The 24,360-nt window shown below is 41.8% G+C and overlaps 1 protein-coding gene across 1 annotated transcript in view; it reads left to right on the top strand.

Annotated features, from left to right (window-relative positions):
- SPATA16 (spermatogenesis associated 16) overlaps window positions 1-24,360 on the top strand; it is a 151,660-nt gene that overhangs the window by 112,852 nt on the left and 14,448 nt on the right. The window contains exons 8-9 of the mRNA XM_019503040.1: window positions 6,732-6,896; window positions 12,333-12,416. Of these exons, the coding sequence (XP_019358585.1) occupies window positions 6,732-6,896; window positions 12,333-12,416 (249 nt within the window). The remainder of the gene's footprint in view (window positions 1-6,731; window positions 6,897-12,332; window positions 12,417-24,360) is intronic.

Raw genomic sequence — 24,360 nt, 5'->3', positions numbered from 1 at the left:
AAGTGGTGCTGGCTCCTACCCTGGGGGTCTTTAAGAGGAGGCTAGACAAACACCTTGCTGGGGTTGTTTGACCCCAGTACTCTTTCCTTCCATGGCAGGGGGTTAGACTTGATGATCTGCTCAGGTCCCTTCCAACCCTACCAACTACGAAACTATGAAACCATTTAGTTGCTTCAGAAAATATTTAAATGAATATGCAACTTGATTAGCAAAAAAAGTTTTTAAATTAGTGACTTTTTATTGCCACACTTTCAAAGCATATTACAATATGCAGTAAATTTCTACCTGTACATTTTGAAAGTCCCCAGCTAACTGGACACAGTCGAGTTACATCAACAGTGACTGAGAAAAAACAGCCCCAGACATTTCAGTTTAGGCTTTTTCAACTTTTGTCTTCACTTGCAGTTTTTTTCAAAACCTCATTCCGTATTGTATTATATTCCTAATCCTAATAACGAGCCCAACTACCACAGCTGCTTGCTACATTTTAAAATGCAGAATGTCCCATACATTTCATTAACTTCTCCATCAAGAGTTAACAACTGTAACTCGAAATGTTCCTAGAGACCTAAACTTAGCCCCTAGCTGGCAAAGCACGGAAAGCAACCTTCAAATCTGATACAGCCACATTGACGGGATTTTAGTTCATTCACTCCATACTTTTTGCAATAAAGTACACAGCTTTTTAGCACCATAGCTTTTGATTAGCACAAAAGGTCAAAAATCAAATTTGCATGTAGACTAGACTATTTTAATGCAATTCTTAAATTATTCTCCAGAAAATAAGTGGAAGAAACCTCTCCTCCACAGACGGCAAATGCTAATGTTAACATTTTTCCTCCTAGCAATAACAGTTTTCTAGTCATCTATGCCTTAGAAAAATCAAAGTCATTTCCTCATCAGGGATATCTTAGCAAATCACAGGTTTGACGGTCCTAGTTTGTGACACCAGATAGGAGGTTGGCAAAAATTGCTACTTAGCAACCTCCAGCAAGGGGAAAATATTAGCCAAAGTTACAGAAAAGCTTCTCTTTGTGCTCAGATTTCTGTTAGTGAAAAACTAAGTGTCTGACCCTACAAACCTGGGTTCATAAGATCATAGCAAAGATCTGGAAGGGACCTCATGAGGCCGTCTGAAAGTGCTCAGCGTCCACAAAATGGGCCCTAACAAACTATTTGCTGCTTAGCCCTGGGTGGAAAAGTGGCAGCAGCCTGACATACATGACGAAGGAAATGGACATCCTGTGTTTCTACCTCTAGCATTTCTCCTGTTGAACACATTGATGTAAATGGGCCTTTTCTAGAAGGTGTAGTACTATTCATCAATGACATGCTTGTGTTTCTTCAGCATAAAAATAAAGCACTGAAGCCTGGATAGACTTTATGGCATTGACATTTCCACTGGTGAAATCCTCACCCCACTGAAATCATGGCAAAATTCCCATCAACACAGCCAGAATGTCACCCCAGGTGGTTTTGGGCTCTGTAGTGCCCCCAGAAGGTTTTATAAGGGAAAATTAGTTGAGACGTGCTAATTTACATTAACGAGGTCTGGGTTTCTCCCCCCTGACTTTAAAGAATAACAAAGGAGAAAACTTCTCCTAGAAGCATATTTGATTTCCCTCCTTCTAGTCTGTTCTGGAAACTAATTTGGAGAAACAAGGCTCTGTGGTCTAAATAGAAAAGTTCTTCATTTAAGATCCTGTTATCAGAGACAGATAAGATATCTTATCAGATAAGATACAAACAGCTACCCTAAAGGACAAGTCAGTGAAACACATGCTAAGATTGTTTGAGTTTACAAACCGTTTTCGGGGGGGGGCATGATTTGGCATAGCCCCATTGATTTCAATACAGCAATGTTAATTTACGCTGGCTGAGGCCTACCCTTCTGCATTTAAAATGACACGTATTACTAAGCTGGATAGCAGGTAAGGATACCCAAAGTGTGGTGACTGAAATCCTGGCATCATGGAAATCAAGGGCAAAAATCTCATTGTTTTCAGGGGGCCCAGGACTTCACCCTCTTCACACTGTTTTGAGAGGTCCTTCCTGAATGGCACGTAAAGCACCAAGAAACAGAATTTTAACTGGACTGAGTAAGAGTCGCATTCAAATAAGGTCTCAACCAGCAGCTAGCTTGCCCACGGGGTCATACTTGGGGTCTCGCTAAAGAAAAGTAAAACCTTAGATAAAACTAATTATCATTGATTTGGCCCTAGCAGCTGCCAATCTTGCACACAACAGTAAAGAAACCAGCATATATTCTTGGTGAAAAGCTGTTTTCCTTCCCTGCAATTATCTTAGTGTAAACTGATTGTGACAAGACAGCAGCCCTGACATAAGATCAGGTTATAAAGCAACCTAGGCCTGATAGTGCAGAGACAGGACTGCTCTGCTATCCCTGACTGAAGCTACTTTCTAGGCACTGCAGAAATTGGACACTTCCATTTGCCTGGAATTATTCCAAGTTTTTCTTAAAACTACAAGATTGACCTGTTGTTTATCTCACTCAAAGGAAACAAAATCTATTTTTGGCATGAATCTGCTTTACGGACTGCTCCCCTTCAGTTACTGATATTACTTGTACAAGCTTCTCTTAAGTGAAAAGAAGACAGAATAATTTTAGTAGGGAAAAAAGCAAAGCTTACACAAAAAAGGCAGGTTATTTCTTGTACAATCCAAAATTCATCTAGTTATCTTCTGATGTTCTTGGGTGAAAACATCTCAGAGCTAATTAAACAATGGCAGCAGTCCTAAATAGATGTCAGTCCCACTACTTCAGACTAGCAGCTCAGTAACTTGAAGTTAATTATACAATTTGTACAAGCATTACCATTTGAAAGACCTGAAGCGTAATGATAAATGTACACAGAAAATATTTTACAAAACCAATTGTGATGCTCTTAATTACACTCCATAGTACCTCACTACATACCCCGCCTCACTGCAAACAAGAGGACTGTTTGCACAGTAAGGCGATACTCAGAGTAAATAAGTACCATACTTTCTCACCCCGCAACATGTCCTCAAATAAAAGAAGCGATTTGTTTTTAGAAGGTAGAATGTAGTAGGGGTAAAAAGACTTTTTTCCAGCATCGTGATTGACTGTGGCATAGAGTACATCCTCCTGAAAACAGAGGCTAGGAACAGAAATTACACATAAACTAGTCTAAGCAAGCAGTGTAAACCTGTAACAGAACAGAAGTTCAGTACACATAGACCAGTTTCAAAATGGCAGAAACTGGTTTAAGATAGACCTGGGTGGATGTAATATCAGCTTTAACTGATTTAGATTAAACTGGTCTATCAAACTTCTGGGCTTTTTGACTGTCCACACTTAGTCAGAGCATGCAGGAAGTATGTCTGTCCATCAACACTTGCACAAGCCCTAGTGCTCAGCCAATAGCTATGGCTGTGACAGGGTTAACTCAGGACTCCACCCCTTCAGTTTGCTGAGTCAGAGAAGCGGCAGTCATTTTGACAGGTGCACAACATGCACAGTGAGCTTCTCTCCAGGTGAGCTTCTTTTCCAGTGAAGAAAACAGTTTCCAGGCTTACTTTTGTGCCCTTTTTGTCTTGGAATTAAAGGTGTGTCCTATATTTGTTGGTTACATCACATTCCTGGTTCTTAAGTGTTAAGCACTTCCATCTGTTCAATAAGCTAGTTCTTTCCCACTAAAGCTTCCCTGCAAGCTTTTACTATTTATTTACCCTTCAATACACCTGTGTGAGGCAGTTTCAGTTTCTTCCTTAGCCACTTTCTTTTTTTCTTTTGCTGCAGCTTAGTAGTCTCTTGAATTCCACTATAGTTCATGTAATTCCCCATCATGTGGTTCACATCCCCATGGACTCTTCTTTCTGCCAGTAGCAGTTATATACACTCTCCTTCTGCATTTTTCATTGTCACTGAAACACAACCTCTGACAACATTCAACCTGCTATAATCCATTTAAAAAATCCTGCTGTACATTATTTATTTATTTACCTCTGGCCTACTGCAGATTTAAATAACACTGCTATGTCCACAGAGCACCAGCTGGCTCAGTTATCCAATTTGTTTGCTTTAGTTCCATGGCCCGCGCTCATATTTTTCTGGCAAATCAAACTAACAAAGAGTTGTTTCTATTTTGCCTCTGCTTATTGATAATTGGAGACGCCCCACTGGGACAGCATGATTCAGCCCAATGAGAAAGCATTTTTAACCTGCTTTCTTAGATGATGAGTCAATACTTTACTTGTTAAAACTTACACAAAGGGTTTCTTGGGTGGTTTTCAAGAAAGGCAAAGGAAAGCCTCCTGCTCCAACTAAAATTGTATTTGATATGTTTTGTTATATGTTAGCTTCTCCCTCTGTCTCTCCTTCTCATTGATTACTCTTCTTTATTTCCATGTATGTACAGTATATAGCGTATAAAGTAGAAGCTACTTAAGACACCGGTGGGTAAAGTAGACAGTTATTTAAAATGTACAAATGGTACTAGATATTTCCCAAATCCCATGGATTTCAATATTAGAAATGGAACTAAGCATGCCTGCTTCGGGCTCTTTACACCTCATTATAACTCCTTACCTTGTCAGTCAAAGCCTCTGCTTAGCCTCCCCTCAGCTGTTTGCACCTCATTAAGGCTCACCCATCCTTACTGGGAGCATCTGGCTTCAAAGCAACTTTGAAATTGGCAGGGCCTTCTTCAATTTAGGGTTGCTAATAGCATAGCACTGACAGGCATTGAGATGAAGTAAAACAATTAATGCCTCCTTATATCTGGGAATTTTCTAATTACTTAGTCACCCTGCTATATCTGACCCAGGCAGTGTATAATTTCAGTGTCAGCATTAGTATAAACCTTTTCCCTGATGATACATAGAGCTTTGTAGGTCAAACCATGGAAAAGTAACTTTTTCTGAGCAAAGGAATTGAATGATAAGGTTGAAAGGATGAATTTTTCCCCCCACAGGTCCTATCAAGAAGCTTTCTTCTTTTTTTAGCCTAAAATTATTTATGGCAACTTTCTACCCATTTGTTCTTGCATCACTGTTGTCCTTTATCTTGAATAGCTCTTTCCTATTTGTGTTTACACCAACACTCCCCCCTGCTGATGTATTTATAGACAGCAATAATGCCCCCTTCTCAGCCCTTATGTTATTAAACTAAACGAGCCAGTCTCCTCTCCTTTAATAAAATAGGCTCTCCAGTCGCATGATAATCCTAGTAGCCCTGCTCTGCCCATGTTCCAGTTTGAATCCACCCTTCTGCACAAATCACCAGAACTGTACCCAGTATTCCAGATGTGGTCTCAGTAGGATCTGATACAATGACTTTCAAGTTTTCCAATCATTGGGGGAAATACCCCACCTTGTACACTCTAGGACTCAGTTTGCCTTTTCCATGGCCACATCACATGGTTAGTTCATAGTCATCTTTTGTAGGCAGGCACCTACATCAGAAACAGCAGCAGTGCCTTAAAATTCCTATGTGCCTAAATTGCTGCCGATGGGCCTTCAGAAAACTGTTTGAGTCCTGTTGTCATTGAGTCACTTGGAGCCTCAGCCCATGTCCAGGTCCCAAAGGAATCTCAGCTTAGGTGGTCCCTTACAGTGCCTGCTCTGGTCAACATTTTCAGAGCATGCACATGCATTGCACATGTACAGGAGAGAACCATATACAAGACTTTTGGGTGCTGGCCGGCACTGTTTCATGACCCCTAGCAATTAGGACACTAACCAGGATCCTTGGAACCTGTCTTTGAACCCCTCCTTTGCCTGATTTATTGCAAAGACTAGATCTCAGGGCTTTCCCTGCCAGGACCAGATGCTAACTACTGGACTATTAGGTGATATGCAATGTTGTTCTCTAAATATCATTTCTTGAAGCTATTTTATTGGATTCAAATTATTAAACATTCACGGGGCCAAGAAAATAAGTGAAAGTTTGGCTCTATAGTCTAGCAGTTAGGTTACACACATGGCATATAGGAGATAAAAGCTCATGTCCATGATCCAAGGAATGCAACAGGAGCAAAGCAGTGTCAGGATGCCTAAGGCCCAGGTAGTGAACACAGCTTTGCAGTGATGCACATAGGCCTATGTGGTTTGAAAATCCTACTAGGTACCAATCTCTAAATTTAAGCATTGTCATACCTTTGAAAATATGACCCTAAAACTAATCCAACAAGCACTTGGGCACATGCTTCCCTTTTAATTTAAACACTTGACTAACTTCCTCACATGCTTACATTTTGTGTTCAAATGCTACCAGGATCAGAGTCCATCTTTGCAGTTTCCTCATGTGTTATAGCCAGGTTTGAAAGCTGTGGGTTTTCCTTGTTTGTGAACATGTCAGGGATTTTTCCATTATGTGGTTTCCTGAACCTCTTCACTGAAGCATTAAAGGAAACCCAAAAAGTTGAACAACAGTTTAACAAAGGGGATTATGGAATAGGCTTTTCTAACTAAGGAAAGAAAAAAGTAGATTTGTGTTGGTTATCTGTGGTCTGCTCTTGCATATCAGTTATCAACAATTTTTCTTCTAGTACTACTAGAGAGATTGTGTAAAGTGTTTTTCCTATATAAGATTCTAAAAAGCATTATCTTAAAGGTGTTTTATGCTTCTTTGGTTATAGAATTACCACTGGGAATATATATGATGATAAGCCCTGACATAAGTCTCAAAGAAGAGGTATGTTTTCTGTGGCTCTCTTCTAACCCATTTGCTTTTGCTAAGAGACTAGGAGAGTTTCTGTGCATGTTCAGGTGTGATAGAGAAGTTGCAATATGCCAGCCTCCTCCGCCAGTCGCAGCGAATCAAGGAACAGTCCCAAGTGATTAATCAAGCGATAGCTGAGCTAGCAACCATTCCCTATCTGCAGGACATCAGTCAGCAAGATGCTGAATTGGTGAGTATTTATTTTTAATCCTTGTTTTGGCTTTTGCAGGCAGTGAGCCAAGGGATGGGGGGAAAGAGATGTTGCAATGTAATTTGTACTGGAAGTCAGTGCTTAATATTCACAGACCCTGGACTACTTTTGAAATTCTCCTTGCAATATTTTATCAGAAAAGGTGCTGAGCTCCTGCATGGGTACTTTTTGTGGAAGGGTGGGAAGCATTTGCTCTTATATTCTAAAAACATCTTTCCTTCCCCCAACCCTCCAAAAACAAGCCTGGAAAATGATTGCAATTATTCAGATCATGATATGCAAAAATATCCAGCAGCATAGCCAGCTGCACCAAGAGAGGCAGAATGTTCCTGGGGTTTGAGTGCAGGACTAGAAATCAGGAAGCAAGAGATTTTTATTCTTACCTTCCTGTGCAATCCTGAGCAAATCCCTTTGCCCCTCTGTGCTTTAGGGGGTTTTTTTCCTCCCCTCTATAAAATGAGGATAGTAATATTTGCAGGAGTGTTACGAAGCTGAATTCATTAACAAGTTTAACAGCCTGATACATGCAAATGGGACGTGCTATAGCAGTACCAAATGCTACCATAGTTGCATCAAAGTTTGTGGGGTGTTCAACAGTTTGCTCAACAGGTAAAACAAATTTCTCCCGAGTGAGGATTACATATTCCTCACTCCCTACTTTTCTAGTCAGTCAAGCTTTGATGATCTAAACACTGGCCTCTGAAATTCTGGGTTTTCCTGAAGCCAGTCCCGAGCCATGGCTGCTGTCCTGCAGAGCCCCTGAGCTCTGTAGAGCCAGGGCTTCACAGAGCAGCCTGCCATAAGGAAACTAAACAGCTCTGTCTTGTTCAGGGAGGTATTTGCTAGGGCTGTGTGAAGCTTCAGCTCCTGAATCGATTCGGCAGAGAGTCAGCCCTTTAATCTCTCCGGATCGAATCGGATCCCTCCAAGTCGATTCGGAGAGATTCGGTGATTCGGACATAGACACAGCTTTAAATGGTTTTTCTACATACCTGTAGGTAGCAGGGGCTCATGAATGCTGCGATGCTGGGGCGCATGGAGCATCCCACAGGGGGCTTCCCAGCATGCTCAGCAGCAGACCCGGAAGTGGACCAGAAGCACTTCCTGTCCACTTCCAGGACTGCTGGGGAGCACGTGAGGGGCCCGCCTACACCACCACGGCTCAGCAACTGGTGCCTCCTGGGTCTGCGGAGGCACCTGGGGTCCCCCCATGGCCGATCGCTGAGCTGGGAGGGGCATGGCGGGGCCCCCAGCACACTCCCCAGCAGACCCAGTACTTCCAGTCCACTTCCAGGTTCGTCGCTGAGCGCACAGAGGGCCCCCTGTGGGACGCTCCATCTGCCCCAGCATTGCAGCGGTCACAAGCCACACTGGTGCCTCGAGGTATGTAGAAAAAACATTTAAAGCTGTGTCTATGGTCGAACCGCTGATTCTCTGAATCAGCATCGAATCTTCAGATTTGGCCGAATCAAGTCAGGGACAGTGATCCGAATCAAAGAATCAAATCACCGCCCCCAATTCAGGCCAAATCCGAATCCAAATAAAAAAAAACCAACTCCGCACACACCTAGCAGCTGCCAAACATTAAAGTCTGTGCTTAAGGTAAGGGGAAGACACATTACAAAGAAACTACTTCTAGTAAAAGGCACCCTCTGTTTGGAACAAGTTTCCTGGTACTAGTATCTACTGGTCCACATTTTAAGGCCGATTAGAGGTGTATCTTGAGGAACTGATGCATTTTTCAGTAGAGACTTTCCAAATAACATAGCTTGGGCATGTGCTCTTAATTGTTGCCTAAATCTATGTAAAGTGGCTCTTCTCCAGCTGGGAGCCGGACCTCCCCTGGAATATTTCAAAGGAAGGTTCAAGGAAGCCTCAGGAAGACAGAGGAAGGGAAAGCTATTCTCACTTTATTTCATAGGACTTGGCAGAACCAGAACCTGGCATGAATGGTGAATGGTAAATGGTGAATGGTAAGTATTTAGTAAGAGATCCATGTTTGCCAAGCCCAAAGCAGGAGTAATTTAAAAGAAAAAAAAGTAACAGTCTGGCCCGTCTGCAGCATTAAAATGTATGGGTTCATCATTTTATTAGTGGTACTTTGCCCCGCCATCCTCCCTTGTACTCTGCACAAACACCTAACATTAAAGGAAATTCAACTCCTTTAGGCCTGGTATGTAAAAGCCAACTTTGGACGTCAGTGCTTCTGCAGTAACTCCTACACAGAGTCAAGGGGATGCTGCATGGAAACAACTATACATTCAGGATTAGTTCTTTGAAGAGGCAGACTCTAAGAAGCTGCACCATCATCCACTCAAATGGATGGGAGGACTCCTGTGCATTTCCATGAGCTTTGTAGTGAATATACTTTGCATTCTTCTTCCTTTAAAATTGTTTATGATCATAATCAGAATTTTTTTTTTTTTTTGGTATTTTTCTGTGGGGAAGAATAGATCAAGCCAATACTTTCCTCTAACACAAACATAGAATAACTCCACTGAAGTCATTCTGGCTTTCCACTGGTACAGCTGAGATAACTAAGGCTGGGTACAGACATTACATTTTTTACTGGTATAAGTGATCAGAAACCAGTCTCTGCCCATCACAGAACAGAAGTTGAGCACACACAGACTGGTTTAAAAATGGTGGAACCCAGCCTGAGATTTGTGCCCCGGTCCCCCACCAAATGTATGTTCTGTTGACTACTGATCTAAACTACGCTGCTAACAGAAAATCGTGTACCTTAGATCAATTCTGCTTTGAGTTTTTTGAATGTCTGTACCTAGCCTGAGGTGGTTCAAATAGACCAGTTTAAATTTTCCAATAAGAAACAGCTAAAACTTCATATATGTTATGTGTATTACAAGTTGTGCAAAGCATGCTGGGTTTATAGTGCATTTGTGCTGTTACACAGAAGTGCAACAACAGTCAGGCACTCTGGGAAGCTGTGTCATATGGGGACTTCTGACTGCCCCTGTTCTGCCAGTGCTATCAGAGCCATTTTTTCCCCACACAGCTTAAGTTGGCACCTGGGGCAGCTGCCCTTATAACTCCACCCTAGTTATATCAGCGCTGTTACAAGAAGCCTAAAGGCATTTCAGTTGTAAACTCCTTTCTGTTAACTTCAAAAGCATATACATTAAGAGAGTCCTAACATATGGGAAAGAGAATCTTGGCTCATGATTTTTAAACTTGTTATTTGTTTGCAAGATCTGAGGGAAGGAAAATTTCATTCAATGTGAGCTGCTGAACACAATCAAAATATCAACACAAAAACCTTCTGAAGATGTTTATGGCTCTGCATTACTGTATCTGTGCTCCATAAATCAAACTTGGGAACTTGATGGAAAATAGAAAGCTATTCCTCTTTAAAAAATAGGTTGGGTTTGTTGGGTGGGGGCAGGGGGTTCAACACAACTTGTGATGGAGAGTTAAAATACACGTTTTTTCATGGGAAAGTATTTCCAGAAAAATTCCATTGTGGGAAAAACAAAATAGATTTTTATTTTTTTTAGTATGCTAGCTGTCTATCAGGAAGAATTTTCCAATTTCCCTTACAGAGCCGGTCAGGAAATATTCCATAAAACAGTCTTCGTCCAAAAATGCAGATTTGTTGAAACTGAAACTTGTCAGGGCAAGTTATCGATTTCAGCAAAACTTTCATTGGGAAGATTTCTTGGGTCAAGGCGGATTTTTTTTTAAAACCAGAGGAATCAAATTCCATAATAAGCGGATGATGAGAGCATTTACCTAGCCTGTGGGAGACTGAAAGCAACAAGTTTAGGGCCACACTTCACCTGATTCGAAGCAAAGATTTGAACCTGGACTTCCCATACGTTAGCTGAGTAACCTAACTGTCACACTGTTGACTATTCTAGACACACTTCTTCTCTCTCAATGAGTTTTGTCACAAAATTAGTGCAACAGAAAATGTTTGACAATCTCTGTCAAAGACCTTGACTCTGCTCCTATTACAGCCAGCAGCAGAACTTGCATTTTGTTGCCATGAATATTGATATATAAGACTTTTTTTTCTGCAAACATTTGGACCAATAAGATTCAGTCCAATGGATGTTCATGCAAAGTGAGTGCAACGTGGTTGTGAAAGCAAGCTAAAGCCAAAGCAAACTCATTTAGTGAGTCAAAAGAATATTCATGCATTCATGCATTATTTATCCAGTGCTGGAGCACAGGAAAGGAATTTTAAGCACAAAACTTGAATGGTAAAGCTCACTTCCATAAATTTAAGGAAATATAGTGTGGCTTCTTAGACTAGGCATCTTTTCCATTCCTTGCTTAGCTAAGCATAAATAGCAGAGCTCCTGAGTGATATCATGTCATGTACTCATATTAGGTTCCTGCACTATCTGGGTACAGAAAGGTGAGTACATGGCAATGTTCAGCTGGATCTTCAACAGGAATTCTGAATTTCGTTTTATTTATGCCTTTTGAAACCAGACCTTTCAAGAGACCAGACACCTAAATAGATAACAAGGCTATCTAATCTAGAATGATCAACACTAAGTTTTAGAAGAGATGTTAAACCCCATGCTTCAGTTCTTAAACTGATCTCTAACTAAAGGGTGTAGAAAGAGGCTTAACTGGGGGAAGATTATTTTACATTTGCCTATTTCTTGCACCCTCCAGTGCAGGCTGCTGCAAGGAAGAGGCTAGTGAACTAGATAGATCTGTCTGGTCCAGGACAACAATTTCTGTGTTATTTACATGCAGTTAAAAATGCATTTTTAAGATGCTTAAAAAGTGGAACAAAGTGAGACCACACCAAATTCTGGGCCCAGACACTAGTAGTGAACACTGACTATCACGCCTTTTAAATAGCTGCATTTTTGTAGTTTATTCTAGAAATAGCCAGCCTTGTTTTTATGCTCTGTTACACTGAATGATGGGGAGGCTCTGTCAAAGAAGAGGATAGTAAAAGAAGGTAAATGAGCTAGATACCTTGAGGTACAGTAAAAACATCTCAACTTTAGTGTTGTCCTCTTGTGAGGTTTTACATGCTGTCTTAAACTGTGATGTATTACCCTTAGGAGAAAATACTAAAAAGTATTCATGTACTGCATAGAATATCCCAGAGAGTTAAATAATGAAATATGGAACCTTTATTCTTACCATCCAAATCTGCCTTAGCAAAACATAAGCATTTACTGCATTGAAACCTATAGGTTTGCCGACAAATATTCCACAGGAATTTTCCCTATTGTTAAGTATTTTATATCCACAATAATACAGTGTAATGGCTGAAGCAATGATGAGGCGGCAGTGCTCATTGTGTGAAAGATGAGTAATAAAATCATCAGCGTACAAATGATTTTTTAATTAGGTTTTAATCTGTGTATTTAGAGAAGTTATTTCTGTGTGAATTCCACACTGATAATTTTTATCTTGGTGCCCCAGCTGCAGTTGCTAATGGCAGATGCCACGGACACCCTTGAAGGAAGAAGAAGTGATAAAGAACGTGTGTGGAATAAAATTCAGAAGGTAAAACTAGCAGATAAAGACAGCCAAAATATAGTGTCCTGGGGAGGACATGTCTAATGAGGTTGGAATTTATTCCAACGGTGGAAAAGGAAGTGAACTTGACCCCTTGTCTTGGAGCTTCTGAGGGCAAAGACAGTTACCACCAGTATTTATTTCTTGCTGTAATGCTCTCAGATGGTTCATCTTTGTCAGTGTTAGCAGTCTCACGTTGTTGTCAGCCAAACCAACTGAAGAATTTATTTTTGACTGATTACTATGCTTATCCTTCTTGGCCATTTAAGATACTGTTTTGATTGTTGTTTATTATGGAATAAACATGCAGCCCCAAGCAGAGGTTACACGCTGGATTCTCATCAGTATTCACACCTCCCTTAAGCTCCCCTGAGGAGCTGCTTAGGTGGTATGAGGCTTATAGGATAGATAAATGCCTTTCTGGGACTTCTGCACAGCAGTTGATCATTTTCGCCCTTAAGGAGCTTAAGAGGACTTTGTGCTAACTCATGGCCCTTAGATGGATTTGACCCTATAGAATGAGTTATGGCTGGGCTGCAATGATATAAGAATATCTTGCATTTCCACAAAGCTTTTCATCCCAGAGCCCTATACAATTGTGTATATATAGAGCAGGCATGTAATGCTGTCCACTCTGGTAAAGAGGATGACAGCACAGCATGGAGAAGGGGGGAAATTGCTTGAGGTTCAAAGCAATGACTTGCAGTGGATTCTCATGGGATTAATTGTGTCCCAGCAGAACAGGTGGGAATTCAGATGTTAAAAAAAGCTATAGGCATAGCAAGCTGGACCCTGGTTAGAAGAATGACGGGCAGAGTTTGAATTTGAACCTTGGAACTTGAATTTCTGGTTCTAGGGAGTAGGTGCTGATTTCAGTTACATCAGTGCAAACCCTAATGGAGCCATTGACTGGGTAGCATAATGTGCCCACCAGATTTAAACTGATATCACTGAGATAAAAAGATGGCCCCACAGTTGTTTTACACCAGAAAATGAAGATGCCTCTATATCTCTGGCTAAGTAGAGACATTCAAAAAGCCCGAGGTGGAATTGATCTAAGTCAGGGGTGGGCAAAATGCAGCCCGGGGGCCAGATGCGGCCCGCTGGCCATTCTATCTGGCCCATGGAGCCCCTAAAAAATTTAGAAAAATAATATTAATCTGCCCTGGGCTGCCTGTCATGTGGCCCTCAATGGCTTGCCAAAATTCAGTAAGCAGCCCTCTGCCCAAAATAATTGCCCACCCCTGATCTAAGTCATGCAGTTTTCCATCAGCAGCATAGCTTAAATCGGTAGTGAACACAACACACATTCTCCCTTCGTTGGGTGGGGGGGACTAATCTTAGATCTGCCATTTTTAAACCAGTCTATGTGTGCCAAACTTCAGTTCTGTTATGGGTATAGGCACGTTTTGTGTGCTGAACTTCTGTTCTGTTATGAGTACAGACCAGTTTCTGGTTACTTCTACTGGGAAAAGTGTAATGTCTGCACCTGGCCTATGTGAAGAAGGAAGGGCAAGCTGAGGACTGATCATCCATGCATTCTCAGCCCACGAGACTGATGGTGGGTTTTGATCTCACCAGAATTGCACTCATCTCTTCTGTTTTCCCCTGAGATGGTTTTAGCCTGGGGCAGTCGAAATCTGGGTATGATTTAAAAACAAACATTAACATTTCTCAATTAAACTAAAAATGGCAAAGATGTCTGAAATTATTTAAACAGGTGCTGCCAGGAAACGGTAGAGGGACTGAATCAGTTTCAGTTTACAACTGAAGCCCTCTAAATTAAAATTCCCAGAGCATGTTGTAGCAGAAAGTGATTTTAACAAGCAATAATTACTTGTTTAGAAGACAGATCAGTGGCTCGTGATGACGTATTCACAGTATGGGATGGTTTAGAGTACAATTATAGTTGATTTTTTTTTCACGTTTTTCTTAAGGTGCCTAGAGTAAGGAGCAAATGCCTTTGTATTAGTATAACTGAAAGGGTGAAGAGAGAAATTAATTATAAGTATTCACACAGTTTCTGCTTTATAGTAATCACATCTTCTAATTACCTCACACTTGCTTAGAACTATAGAATCGTGGAGTTGGATGGGCCTCAAGGGTCACCTAAATTAACCCTTGTGCTTGATTCACTATTCCTAACTTTTCCCAGACAGGTGCCTGTTCAGTCTCTTCTTCAATACAGGTTACCCAGAGAGGTTGTGGAATCTCCATCCTTGGAGGTTTGTAAGATCTAGCTAGACAAGGCCTTGGCTGGGATGGTCTAGCTGGGGATGGTCCTGCGTTGAGCAATGAGTTGGACTAGATGTGACCTCCTGAGGTCTGTTCCTAACCTAATTTTCTATGATTCTATGACTTCCAGTGAAGGAGGTTCCACAACTTCTCTAGGCAGCTTGTTCCAGTCTCCCACTGTTCTTACAATTAAGAAGTTTTTCCTGAGATTCAATTTAAATCTGCTTTGCTGTAATATAAACTCATCATCTCTTGTTCTGCCCTCTCTGGCAGTCTTCTTCATGGCAGTCTTTCAAATTTTAGAAAAATGCCATCGTGCCCCTGCCCCCCTGCCCCTGGAATCTTCTTTTTCTCTTCAACCTTGCCTCAAACAGCTTGAATGCCAACCCTTTTACTGTTTCTGTTGCTCGTCTCATCTCTAGATCCTTTCCCGTTTCTCTGCATCCTTCTTAAAGTACAGTAGGGTGCCTACAGATTACATTTTTAAGTGTCCACAGTGCAATACGTTATACTACAGTATATGATAATTGGTATGATATATGCCTATTATATATACAGTATATTATAATTAGTAAGTTTATTGTCATAAATAATAATAAAGATTGCCATCAACATTTAAAATAATTACACAAAAGTTGTGCAACATCGGCAAAGATTCTACTGCTCTGTTTTTCATTCTCAAAAACCCATTCCACAGCTAGCTAAATGCGCCATCAGACATCTGCAACTTGCAGAGACAGCAACAAAAGGGGAATGTTCCTACCTGCTGGTAATATTTGGTGACTTAAGTCTTTGTGTACAATGAGGTGTCTCCTAAACCCATCCAGTCTGATAGGACCATGGAATGGCTCTGTCTTAGGTGTTCAGGACTGTAAATAAGAAAACTTGTAGTACACAGCAAGCAAAATCCACGTTAAAAGAATATTAAGGTTGCAAAGATAAAAATTGGAAAACGTTACAGTTAAGCTCACTTGTGCAATTTTATTATAGACATGATGATACAATCTTTAATTACACATACACTGGCACCTGGTTTCAGGCTTCCCCTTAGGCTCCTTGCATCAATATAGTCCTTCTTTGCCCTTCTCTCTTGCTTTCTTGTCCCTATCCCCCTAAAGGGTCCAGATTTCTCTTCTGCTGGATGTCAACCAAGGGAATAGTGACAACAAGGGGAGCACTGACAACACACGAGAGAGAATGCACCTCTTCCCCACCATTACAGCAACCTGTAAGAGCCAGGACCAACAATTTCAAGGAAAGTCATGCTCAACCTCTGCTATCTCAAGATGAAGTATGCTTGGTTACCCTGGGGGAGGACACATGTGCCATTAAATGAAGGAGACAAGCTTTTTAAAACTGGGTGCCTAAGGAGGAAAGGAATCCAAAACATATTTAGAAACCTTAATAAGTATTCTGTGCCTATGGACTGGTTTGGAAAAATGTTCATCTGCAAATGCAGGGGTCTGGGTCTGACTGGGAGCTCCCTTCTAAGTCATTTGAGTTCTAAAAACATTGAACAACTTCACAGGTTACATTGGCTTCACTAGTATTTGCTGAGTGCTCGGTATTGTTGAATATCAGGTCAGTTCTTTAGACATCTAAATATTGAAGGTAGGCCTGATAGAATGCATGCTGAAATTAATGGAAAGACCCATACACACTCCAATGGGCACTGGTTCACACTTTATCCTAATTTTAGACACATATTTTGAAATTCTTGATCAGAGAACTTTCTCCCTTGAGGTTTAACCTCAGTATGAACCAGCCCAATAGTTAAAGCTGAACAGATATTCTACAATGTGCCAGTGATTCCAACAGGAATAAGAAAAGAATTGGTGAAAATTCAGTTTTTCCTACATAAATAAATAAATCCCAGCATGTCAAAATTAAATTTGGTTTTGTTCCAAATCAAAAGGAAACAAAAAAAGCCCTGAAATGTTCTTTACTTTTCATGGCATCCAGGAAGAGCACACACCAACTGCAGAAGCTTCCTCAGCCTAACGAAGGGGTTTTAAACCCAAAAGCTTGCTTAAAATTTTTTCCCCGACTATTTTATGTTGGTCTATTAAAAGTTATCAGATTCACCAAAAGAACCTTGTCTGCCTATGTCTTTAGACCAACACAGCTACAACCTACACCCCTGTGAAATGTCCTGTTGCATTTTAATGTTTCCATTCTGTTCAACTGAAATATTATATATCTGAAGAAACTGAACCATTTTTGTTTTAATTTTACTCATTTTTTAATTTATAATATAAATTAAACTTGACATGAAAAGTTACTTAAAAATGAAACGTGTCCTTCCATTTGTTCTTATTAAAATCTCAGCATATTCTCAAGGAAATAATCTATTTCAACAAACCAGTATTTTTCAATAGAAAAACAATCCAGTGGGAAATTTTTGACCAGCTCTATTTAGGAATACTAAACAAGGTTAAACAGTCCTTCTAAATTATTTTGAACAAAGATTAGATCAGGTGATAAAGAACTGGTGGATGGAGGTTGTGACACAGATTACAGTATGTAACACCCCCCTCCCCAGGCACTTAGGCTCCGGGGAGAAATCACACATAAACCAGTATAAGTGATCAGAAACTAGTTCAAATCTGTAACACAACAGAAATTCAGTGCACATAAACCTCTTTAAAAATAGCCCAAACCAGTTTAAGATAAACTGGATGGGTGTAATATCAGACTTAAATGATTTAGGTTATTGAATTTTTGTGCCAGATCCCCTCCAAATTCAAGTTCACTTCCAGACCCCCAGCGTCCCAGGATGCTTTGCACCTCCCCTGCACACCCCGGCACCCTAGGCGCCAGAGTGGACAGGCTAGCCTTGCCCCAAGTTGTCTGTATCAGTCAAGCAGGGAGGCATGCCCCAGCACTCCCCAGCTTCTGGCCTGGGCCACTGCAGGCATGTGGCTGCATTTCCAGAATCAGAAGTGAATGTCTGTTCACTTGCTTATCAGTTCAATCCATGCAGTTTAAACTAACCCGTGAAGATTGAATCAATTCAGCCTTAGGCTTTTGACTGCCTGTACTTAGCCTTAGACTCTTTGTAGGCATTCCGATTTCTCAAAGGCTCCACCATCACCTGATTATACAACTCTTATGAACAACCTTTACACAATTCTAATTCCATGGTGGTTATTTTCTTCTATTGTCATTGAATTAAAAGCAAGTATGAAAGCAAGATAGACCATAGGGGATCTTGTGCAATCACTTACAACTGCAAAACTCTTGAAAAAAGCTGACAACCACACTGTCACCAGCAAAGTTTAGATTTTGCAAGAGAAGCAGCTGTTGCATCTAATGAAAACACTCAAAACTTTGCTCTGACACAGCAGAATTATAGCGGCACCTATTTTCCAAATGGTTAAAGAGTGCGTCAGAATTCCCATTACAAACCACTATTTTCAGGGTTTTATATTCTAAGTCAACCATAAAAATTCACTCAGGCTGAAACTTGATATACAAGGACACAAAGCCTGACCTCGAAACACATTTCTTTTCCTCTTGGGCTTATCAAATTAGTTTCAAATTAATCCAGCATTTTTTAAGCAGTACAAGGAAAAAAATAAATGAAATATTTCTTTTTGAAAGTATTAAAAACAAAGAAAAGACAAATGGTCAAGTCATTTTCCTGATAAGAACGGAAGTCATTGTAAAGAGGCTGCTTTTCCCTGGACTGATGGGATAGGGAGACTTTAGTCCAAGTCAGAAACAGCTGAAATAATTGCTATCTGTCTGGGGCTTTATGGGGTAAATGCAAGAAAAGGAACATGAAGTTCACATCATTCCTGTGTCCACGTCAAAACTGTGATCCAGAAAACCCCCATCCAGTTGCAACTTGGACCTGGACGTGCCTAAACTCACCAGATACCTTCCTTTTTGACCTGAAAGGTCTCTAGGCTCCTGCAGTTCTGTCCTCTGCCTGTTCCCTGAAATGCCCTGATCTGAGTGTCTAACTCTCCTTGTGCCCTGCACAGTGAGCCTCAGCACCCAACTCTGGGGGATTCCACTTCACCACCTAAGTTAGGCAAGGTGGCATCTAGCCTTTAGATAGCTAAACCTTGTATCGAATCTAGCCCTCCATGCAATGAGATGGGCATAATCCCAGTCTAGCTAGCAATCATATCCAATGATTTTCAGCAAACAGATAAAGAAACAGGTGCACAGGGGCTGACATTCACTCCATCTAGTGCCCCTGTATTTGGAATTTACACAGGAAAAATCACGGTGGGATGGCAAGTGTAGATTCTGTTCCGCTGTCATCTGTCTCTACATCAGCCTCCAAACCAGCATAGAAGATAAGACCTCTGCAGATCTCTTTGGGTAGTGGTTGCAGCCATATAGTTAAGGACCTACTGGCCCTGCCCCTGAATGGTTTCTCTCCCCTCCCCAAACTGACTCACGCGGAGCTGACATAGAGCCTCATTCTTCCATGTGCAGATGTCAAAAGTGACTAATACATTACTTCTCCTACTCCAGGACATCACTCCAAGGTGGAATCAGATCTAGTTTATGTCCTAGCCACATTCACCTCTACTGTTCTAAGAAACTGTAACTTTTTTCAGTCCCTGTTCCTAAATTACCAGATTTTTGGTGCATTGTATCAGGATTTTGCTTGGTCCGCTATGTCCAGCCTTTTGTGCATACAACCTCCAGGCTTTTCTGTATTCTAAAATGAATCTGTTTCTCTCTCTTTGTGAAGTTGTTGCACTTTGTATAATAATGAAATATTCATTGGACCAGACAGAGGGAAAAAAGAGAGTGGCTGACACCATAACCCTTACTTGTAAGAATACATTTCTTAATACTAATTAGATAGGTAGTTAGTCATGTTAATCTGAGGTCAGGCAGAAGGTAGGGCATTCATAGCATACAATGAATTAGGTTGTTGCTGTTAAAAGCTCATGTCTCTCCAACCCATTTAGTCTCTAGGGTGCCACCCTGCCTTGCCTTATGCAGTACTTATTAGGAGTTCAAACACTGCAGTGGCAGAGGCATACAATTAGATAAATAGATATATTAGAACCTACCAACTGTTAACTTCCACGTCAAAAGATCAGAGATGCAATATTTCAGCTGCATTCAATATGACTTTGTTTAATCTTTACATATAATAATGCAGCTCTTTTTCTCCCCTGTGTTCAGTACCCCTAGGATTTTAAATAGCTTGTGGTTCAATAAGGTCCTTTAAACATCTTTTGAACAACTGAAGGCTAGACATGAACTGACAAACACACACTTTTCTGGACTTCTACATGTGAGACACTTCATAAAACCTTCACATCTGAGTTTACCTCAAGGGCATCACATACTTTGCAATTTAGATAAGTTATTATGCCATCATTTGCTGAGCTCAGTGGAATGTCTGTTTCATAAATTTAAAAGCAGAGAAACATGTATGAGTGAATAAAAGAAAAAAAATAACTTGCAACAGGAAAGGCTGTGCTAATGTAGATGAATATTAAATTAAGTAAAATTAGCCTAACATGTTACGTAATATTTTTAGCCAGGCAAACATTTTCAATAGCCAGTCTTCACTTACTGTCTCTGTCTTAGGTCAGGTCAGGAGTAGGAACGAGATACCTGGTACATTGATGGAAAGCAGAACACGCTGTTGACTACTGCTGCTACTTGATGTCAGTCATGTTAGCAGGTTTTATAAGGCCCTCCAGTCCATGCCACAATGATATTGCACTGTCTCTCTTCCTAGGTTATCAGGTTGTTGGTGCACTGTATCAGGAGTTTGCGTGGGTGTCCACAGCCTTGCAAAAGGGAGGTGGCTCCTGATCTATCCTATATCTGGATACCATGTTTCTAGATATCACGTTTCAACTGGAACCTCCACAGTGGAGCCAATCTTCTTTGAAGAGTGACTGAGTGAAAAAGACAAGGGTGGTGAGGGCAAGAAGTGTGGATCTGACCGGGAAAGCAATGAAAACCTAGTGGGGAAATTCAATGAGGAGGAAATGAATAGTCCCAGGACAGGAAGATGGTTGTAGTGGCATCAGAGGGAAAGAAGGAGACGTATAGCACAGCAATCAGGCAAAAAGTTGCTGAAGGATAGATGAAAGATGACCAAACACCAGATTACTAATAGGGATGGGAAATGCAGTATTTAGATCAGTGTTTCCCAACCAGTGTGCCGCGGCCACGTCCAAGTGTGCTGTAGAATTTTGGGCTGGAGCCACACCCCCTGCTGCCGCTGCAGCCAACCAGACAGATGGGGGCGTGGCTCCAGCCAGTGATTTGCATCTACACCCTGGGTTCAGCCACGCCGCCCTGCCTCGCCCCTCCCGCTCTGAGCCCGGCCACTCGCCACCCCACCCCCACTCTGCATTCAGCCAGTGTGGCACATGGTGGGAGAGGCCCAGTCAGTGTGCCACTGGAAACAAAAGGTTGGGAAATGCTGATTTAGATATACTCTGAAAGAAGAACTGACAGGAGTTGTGACAACTCCGAGAGAGACTGAGACTTGTCTAGTTTTCAACTTGGATGGCAACAGGCCTGGTGACATTTTCAAAGGGGACACGAGTTAGAGGAGCGCTGGAGTAAGAATTGAGGTTCTGCCATATAGAGGGAAGGTGTGAGAAAAGCAGCCAAAGAAATTTCAAAGGTACCACCTCTCATATCACCTACTGCCCTCGAAACGTAACCCTCTGCTCCTCTTTCATGTACAAAATGCTTAGAAGAGAGGAAGTGACAAGAACAGATTATTGAGAATGTAGGTTGTAGCCATGTTGGTCTGAGGACACAGGCAGACAAGGTTCTTTGGGTAAATCTGGTATCTTTTATTAGACCAACTCAGAGATATCAGATTTACCAAAGAACCTTGTCTGCCTATTATTCAGAATGTCACTTCAGCATTTCTAGTAATGGATTGGTCATTATACCTCAACAAGGTGCTAAAGGAGTAAATTTGTCCCACTGGGAGTGATTGCATCTTAGCAGCTCCTCTTCCAGTTAAAGATCAGTGTCTGATGTAACACAAGACAGAGGAAGAACTTCAGCCGCTAATCCTTACCTGCCTTCAGTTTGCTGATAGACCAACAGTACAAAACACCACTACCAGGTGACGGATAGCCCTTTTACTATCAGTGCTTTCATCTGTTCCACTATGTATTGTGTAGGAAAAGAGCTAATGGAATATTTTTAAGTAATGGTGAAAAACATAGCAGTGTAGTAGGAAATCTTAGGAAACTCAGCGGTCTGGCTACCAATTAGGGGTGGTTGTTGGTTCCCCCCCTGCCCCTACTAGGTCACAGGACTTTAGGCATTAAAGATCCTATTAATAGGGACTAATTCTTGTACTTTTGGCCAACATTTCCCTGGTACTCTCTCCCATGCAGTGTTGCATGTATGTGATATGAGCCAACCTGCTTCCCCTGAGAGCAGAGCTACAGAAATGTATATGGGGTCCAATTCTGCAAACACTACAAACTGTGATGCTCGCTACTAGAAGAAATACCAGGAGTTTGCAGGATTGCTCCTCCTAGTAAGCACTCTGCCTGGTGATCTTTTGCAGAGTAGTTTGCAAAGTGAAGTGGGATCATTCAAGCTGTGAGGGTGCTTAGTAAATGTAATCCATCATTATTATTATTATTCACTTTCCTATTATGAAACACTGCCCTTACCCTACCTGTTTTTAGCATTACTTTAATTCTAATGTGCTAACAACCGTGGACACTGAACCATTTTTTAGTATTTTCCTAATTTGGTCCTTTAGGAAGGAAATGTGTTACATAACCGTCTGGCACTTAACATGCTTATTTCATTAAAAAAAATGGCAACGAAGGTGAACCAGACGTCTGGGAAATACAAAACAAACCAATGTTGTTCTGTAATAGCATCCAAACGGTGACCTCTTCTAGAAGCAGGTCCAAGCGAAAAACCTTGATCACTTAGGCATAGTTATCAAATGTGTGCATGTGATTTGGGCTTGGACACAGGAGTGCTGGCAGCAAGTGGCGAGGTGGGGGACAGGGGGAAGGGGCAGGGAGATCCAGGCAGACCCTGCTATGCCTGCAGTGGGGAGGCACAGGGGCAGGGCCAGCCCTGTTTTCTGGAGCAAAGAGCACAGCCCAGCCCAGCCCAGGGCTGCAAAGCATCTGGGATTCTGGGGGCTCTGGTTTAACTTAAACCAGGAAGGGGTCTGGGACAGAGATTGCATTAACTGGTTTGACCCAAATCAGTTAAGTCTGATACTACATTCAACCAGGTTTATCTTAAACCAATTTCAGCCATTTTGAAACTGGCTTATGTGCAATAAACTTATGTTCTGTTACAGGTTTGAATCTGTTTCTGATCACTTAAACCAATGTATGTGTAATGTCTGTCCCTAGTATCCTTGTATGCTATTTACTGTCTATATTCTTTAGATTGAGGTGCTTTAGAAGCTGGGTAACCAAAGTGAAAGAGGGAGGTGCTGAGAGATGTTTCATGATGTTTAGGGGTAACCTACTTGCCTTCTCATTCCACTAGCTGCTAAGTAATAGAGGAAAAGCAGTATTTTTAAGATTTAGACATTACATGTCATTATGGCTTCTGATTTAACCATGGAAATGGGATCCTTAAAGGCCAGCTCCAAAAAATGATGTAATCTAACCTATTTAACAATTTCTTTGCCTCCATTTTTCTGAGCAGAGACTGGGTCATCCCCCCACTAAGATCCCCATAGGCCCCAAGGGAGGCACACCCAGGCTTAGGGTCAGAGAGGACCTAGTCAGGGAACTTTTGGAGGGACTGGATGTATTTAAATCAGCAGGTCCTGACGATCTCCAACCCAGAGTGCTGAGGGAATTAGTGGAGGTCATTGCAGGACCCCGGCCCGGCTTTACAAGCACTCGTGGTGCTCTGGCAATGTGCCAGAGTACTGAAAAGAGCCAATGTGGTTCCCATTTTGAAAAAAGGGAGGAAAGAGGACCCAGGAAACTATAGGCCTGTTAGTCTTACCTCAGTCCTGGGTAAGCTTTTTGAGAGAGTTATCCTGGCGCATGTCCACAAGAGGCCAGCAGGGGAGATCATGCTTAGGGGCAACCAGCATGAGTTCATTTGAGGCAGGTCCTGTTGGACCAACATGGTGGCCTTCTATGACCAGGTCACAAAATCCTTGGATGCAGGTGTTGCAGTGGACATAGTCTTTCTGGACTTTAGGAAGGCCTTCGACACTGTCTCTCACCCCATTCTCATTAAAAAACTAGGAGACCATGGCGTCGATACCTACAGTCAGATGGGTCACTAATTGGCTGGAGGGCCACACCCGGAGAGTGGTAGTGGACAGGTCTTATTTGACCTGGAGGAATGTGGGCAGTGGGGTCCCCCAGGGTTTGGTCCTCGGCCTGCACTGTTCAACGTCTTTATCAGCAACTTGGATGAGGGGGTAAAAAGCACCCTGTTCAAATTTGCAGAAGACACTAAGATATGGGGGGATGTGGGCACGCTAGAAGGGAGGTGCAGGCTGCAATCGGACCTGGAGAGGCTACAGGGGTGGGCAGATGAGAATAGGATGGGATTCAACACTGACAAGTGCAAGGTAATGCACCTGGGGAGGAAGAACCAGCACCATACCTACAGGCTGGGGAACTCCCTTCTCCTCAATACAGAGGCAGAAAAGGATCTTGGAGTCACCACTGATGCCAAGATGAACATGGGCCGGCAGTGTGGGGATGCGGTCAGGAAGACCAACCGT

Source organism: Gavialis gangeticus, unplaced genomic scaffold, assembly GCF_001723915.1.
Source record: "Gavialis gangeticus isolate Ggan-Ray unplaced genomic scaffold, GavGan_comp1, whole genome shotgun sequence".
In the NCBI taxonomy this organism is placed as follows: domain Eukaryota; kingdom Metazoa; phylum Chordata; order Crocodylia; family Gavialidae; genus Gavialis; species Gavialis gangeticus.
The sequence above is the reverse complement of the archived record's forward strand: the minus strand, read 5'-3'. Positions and strand labels throughout refer to the sequence as shown.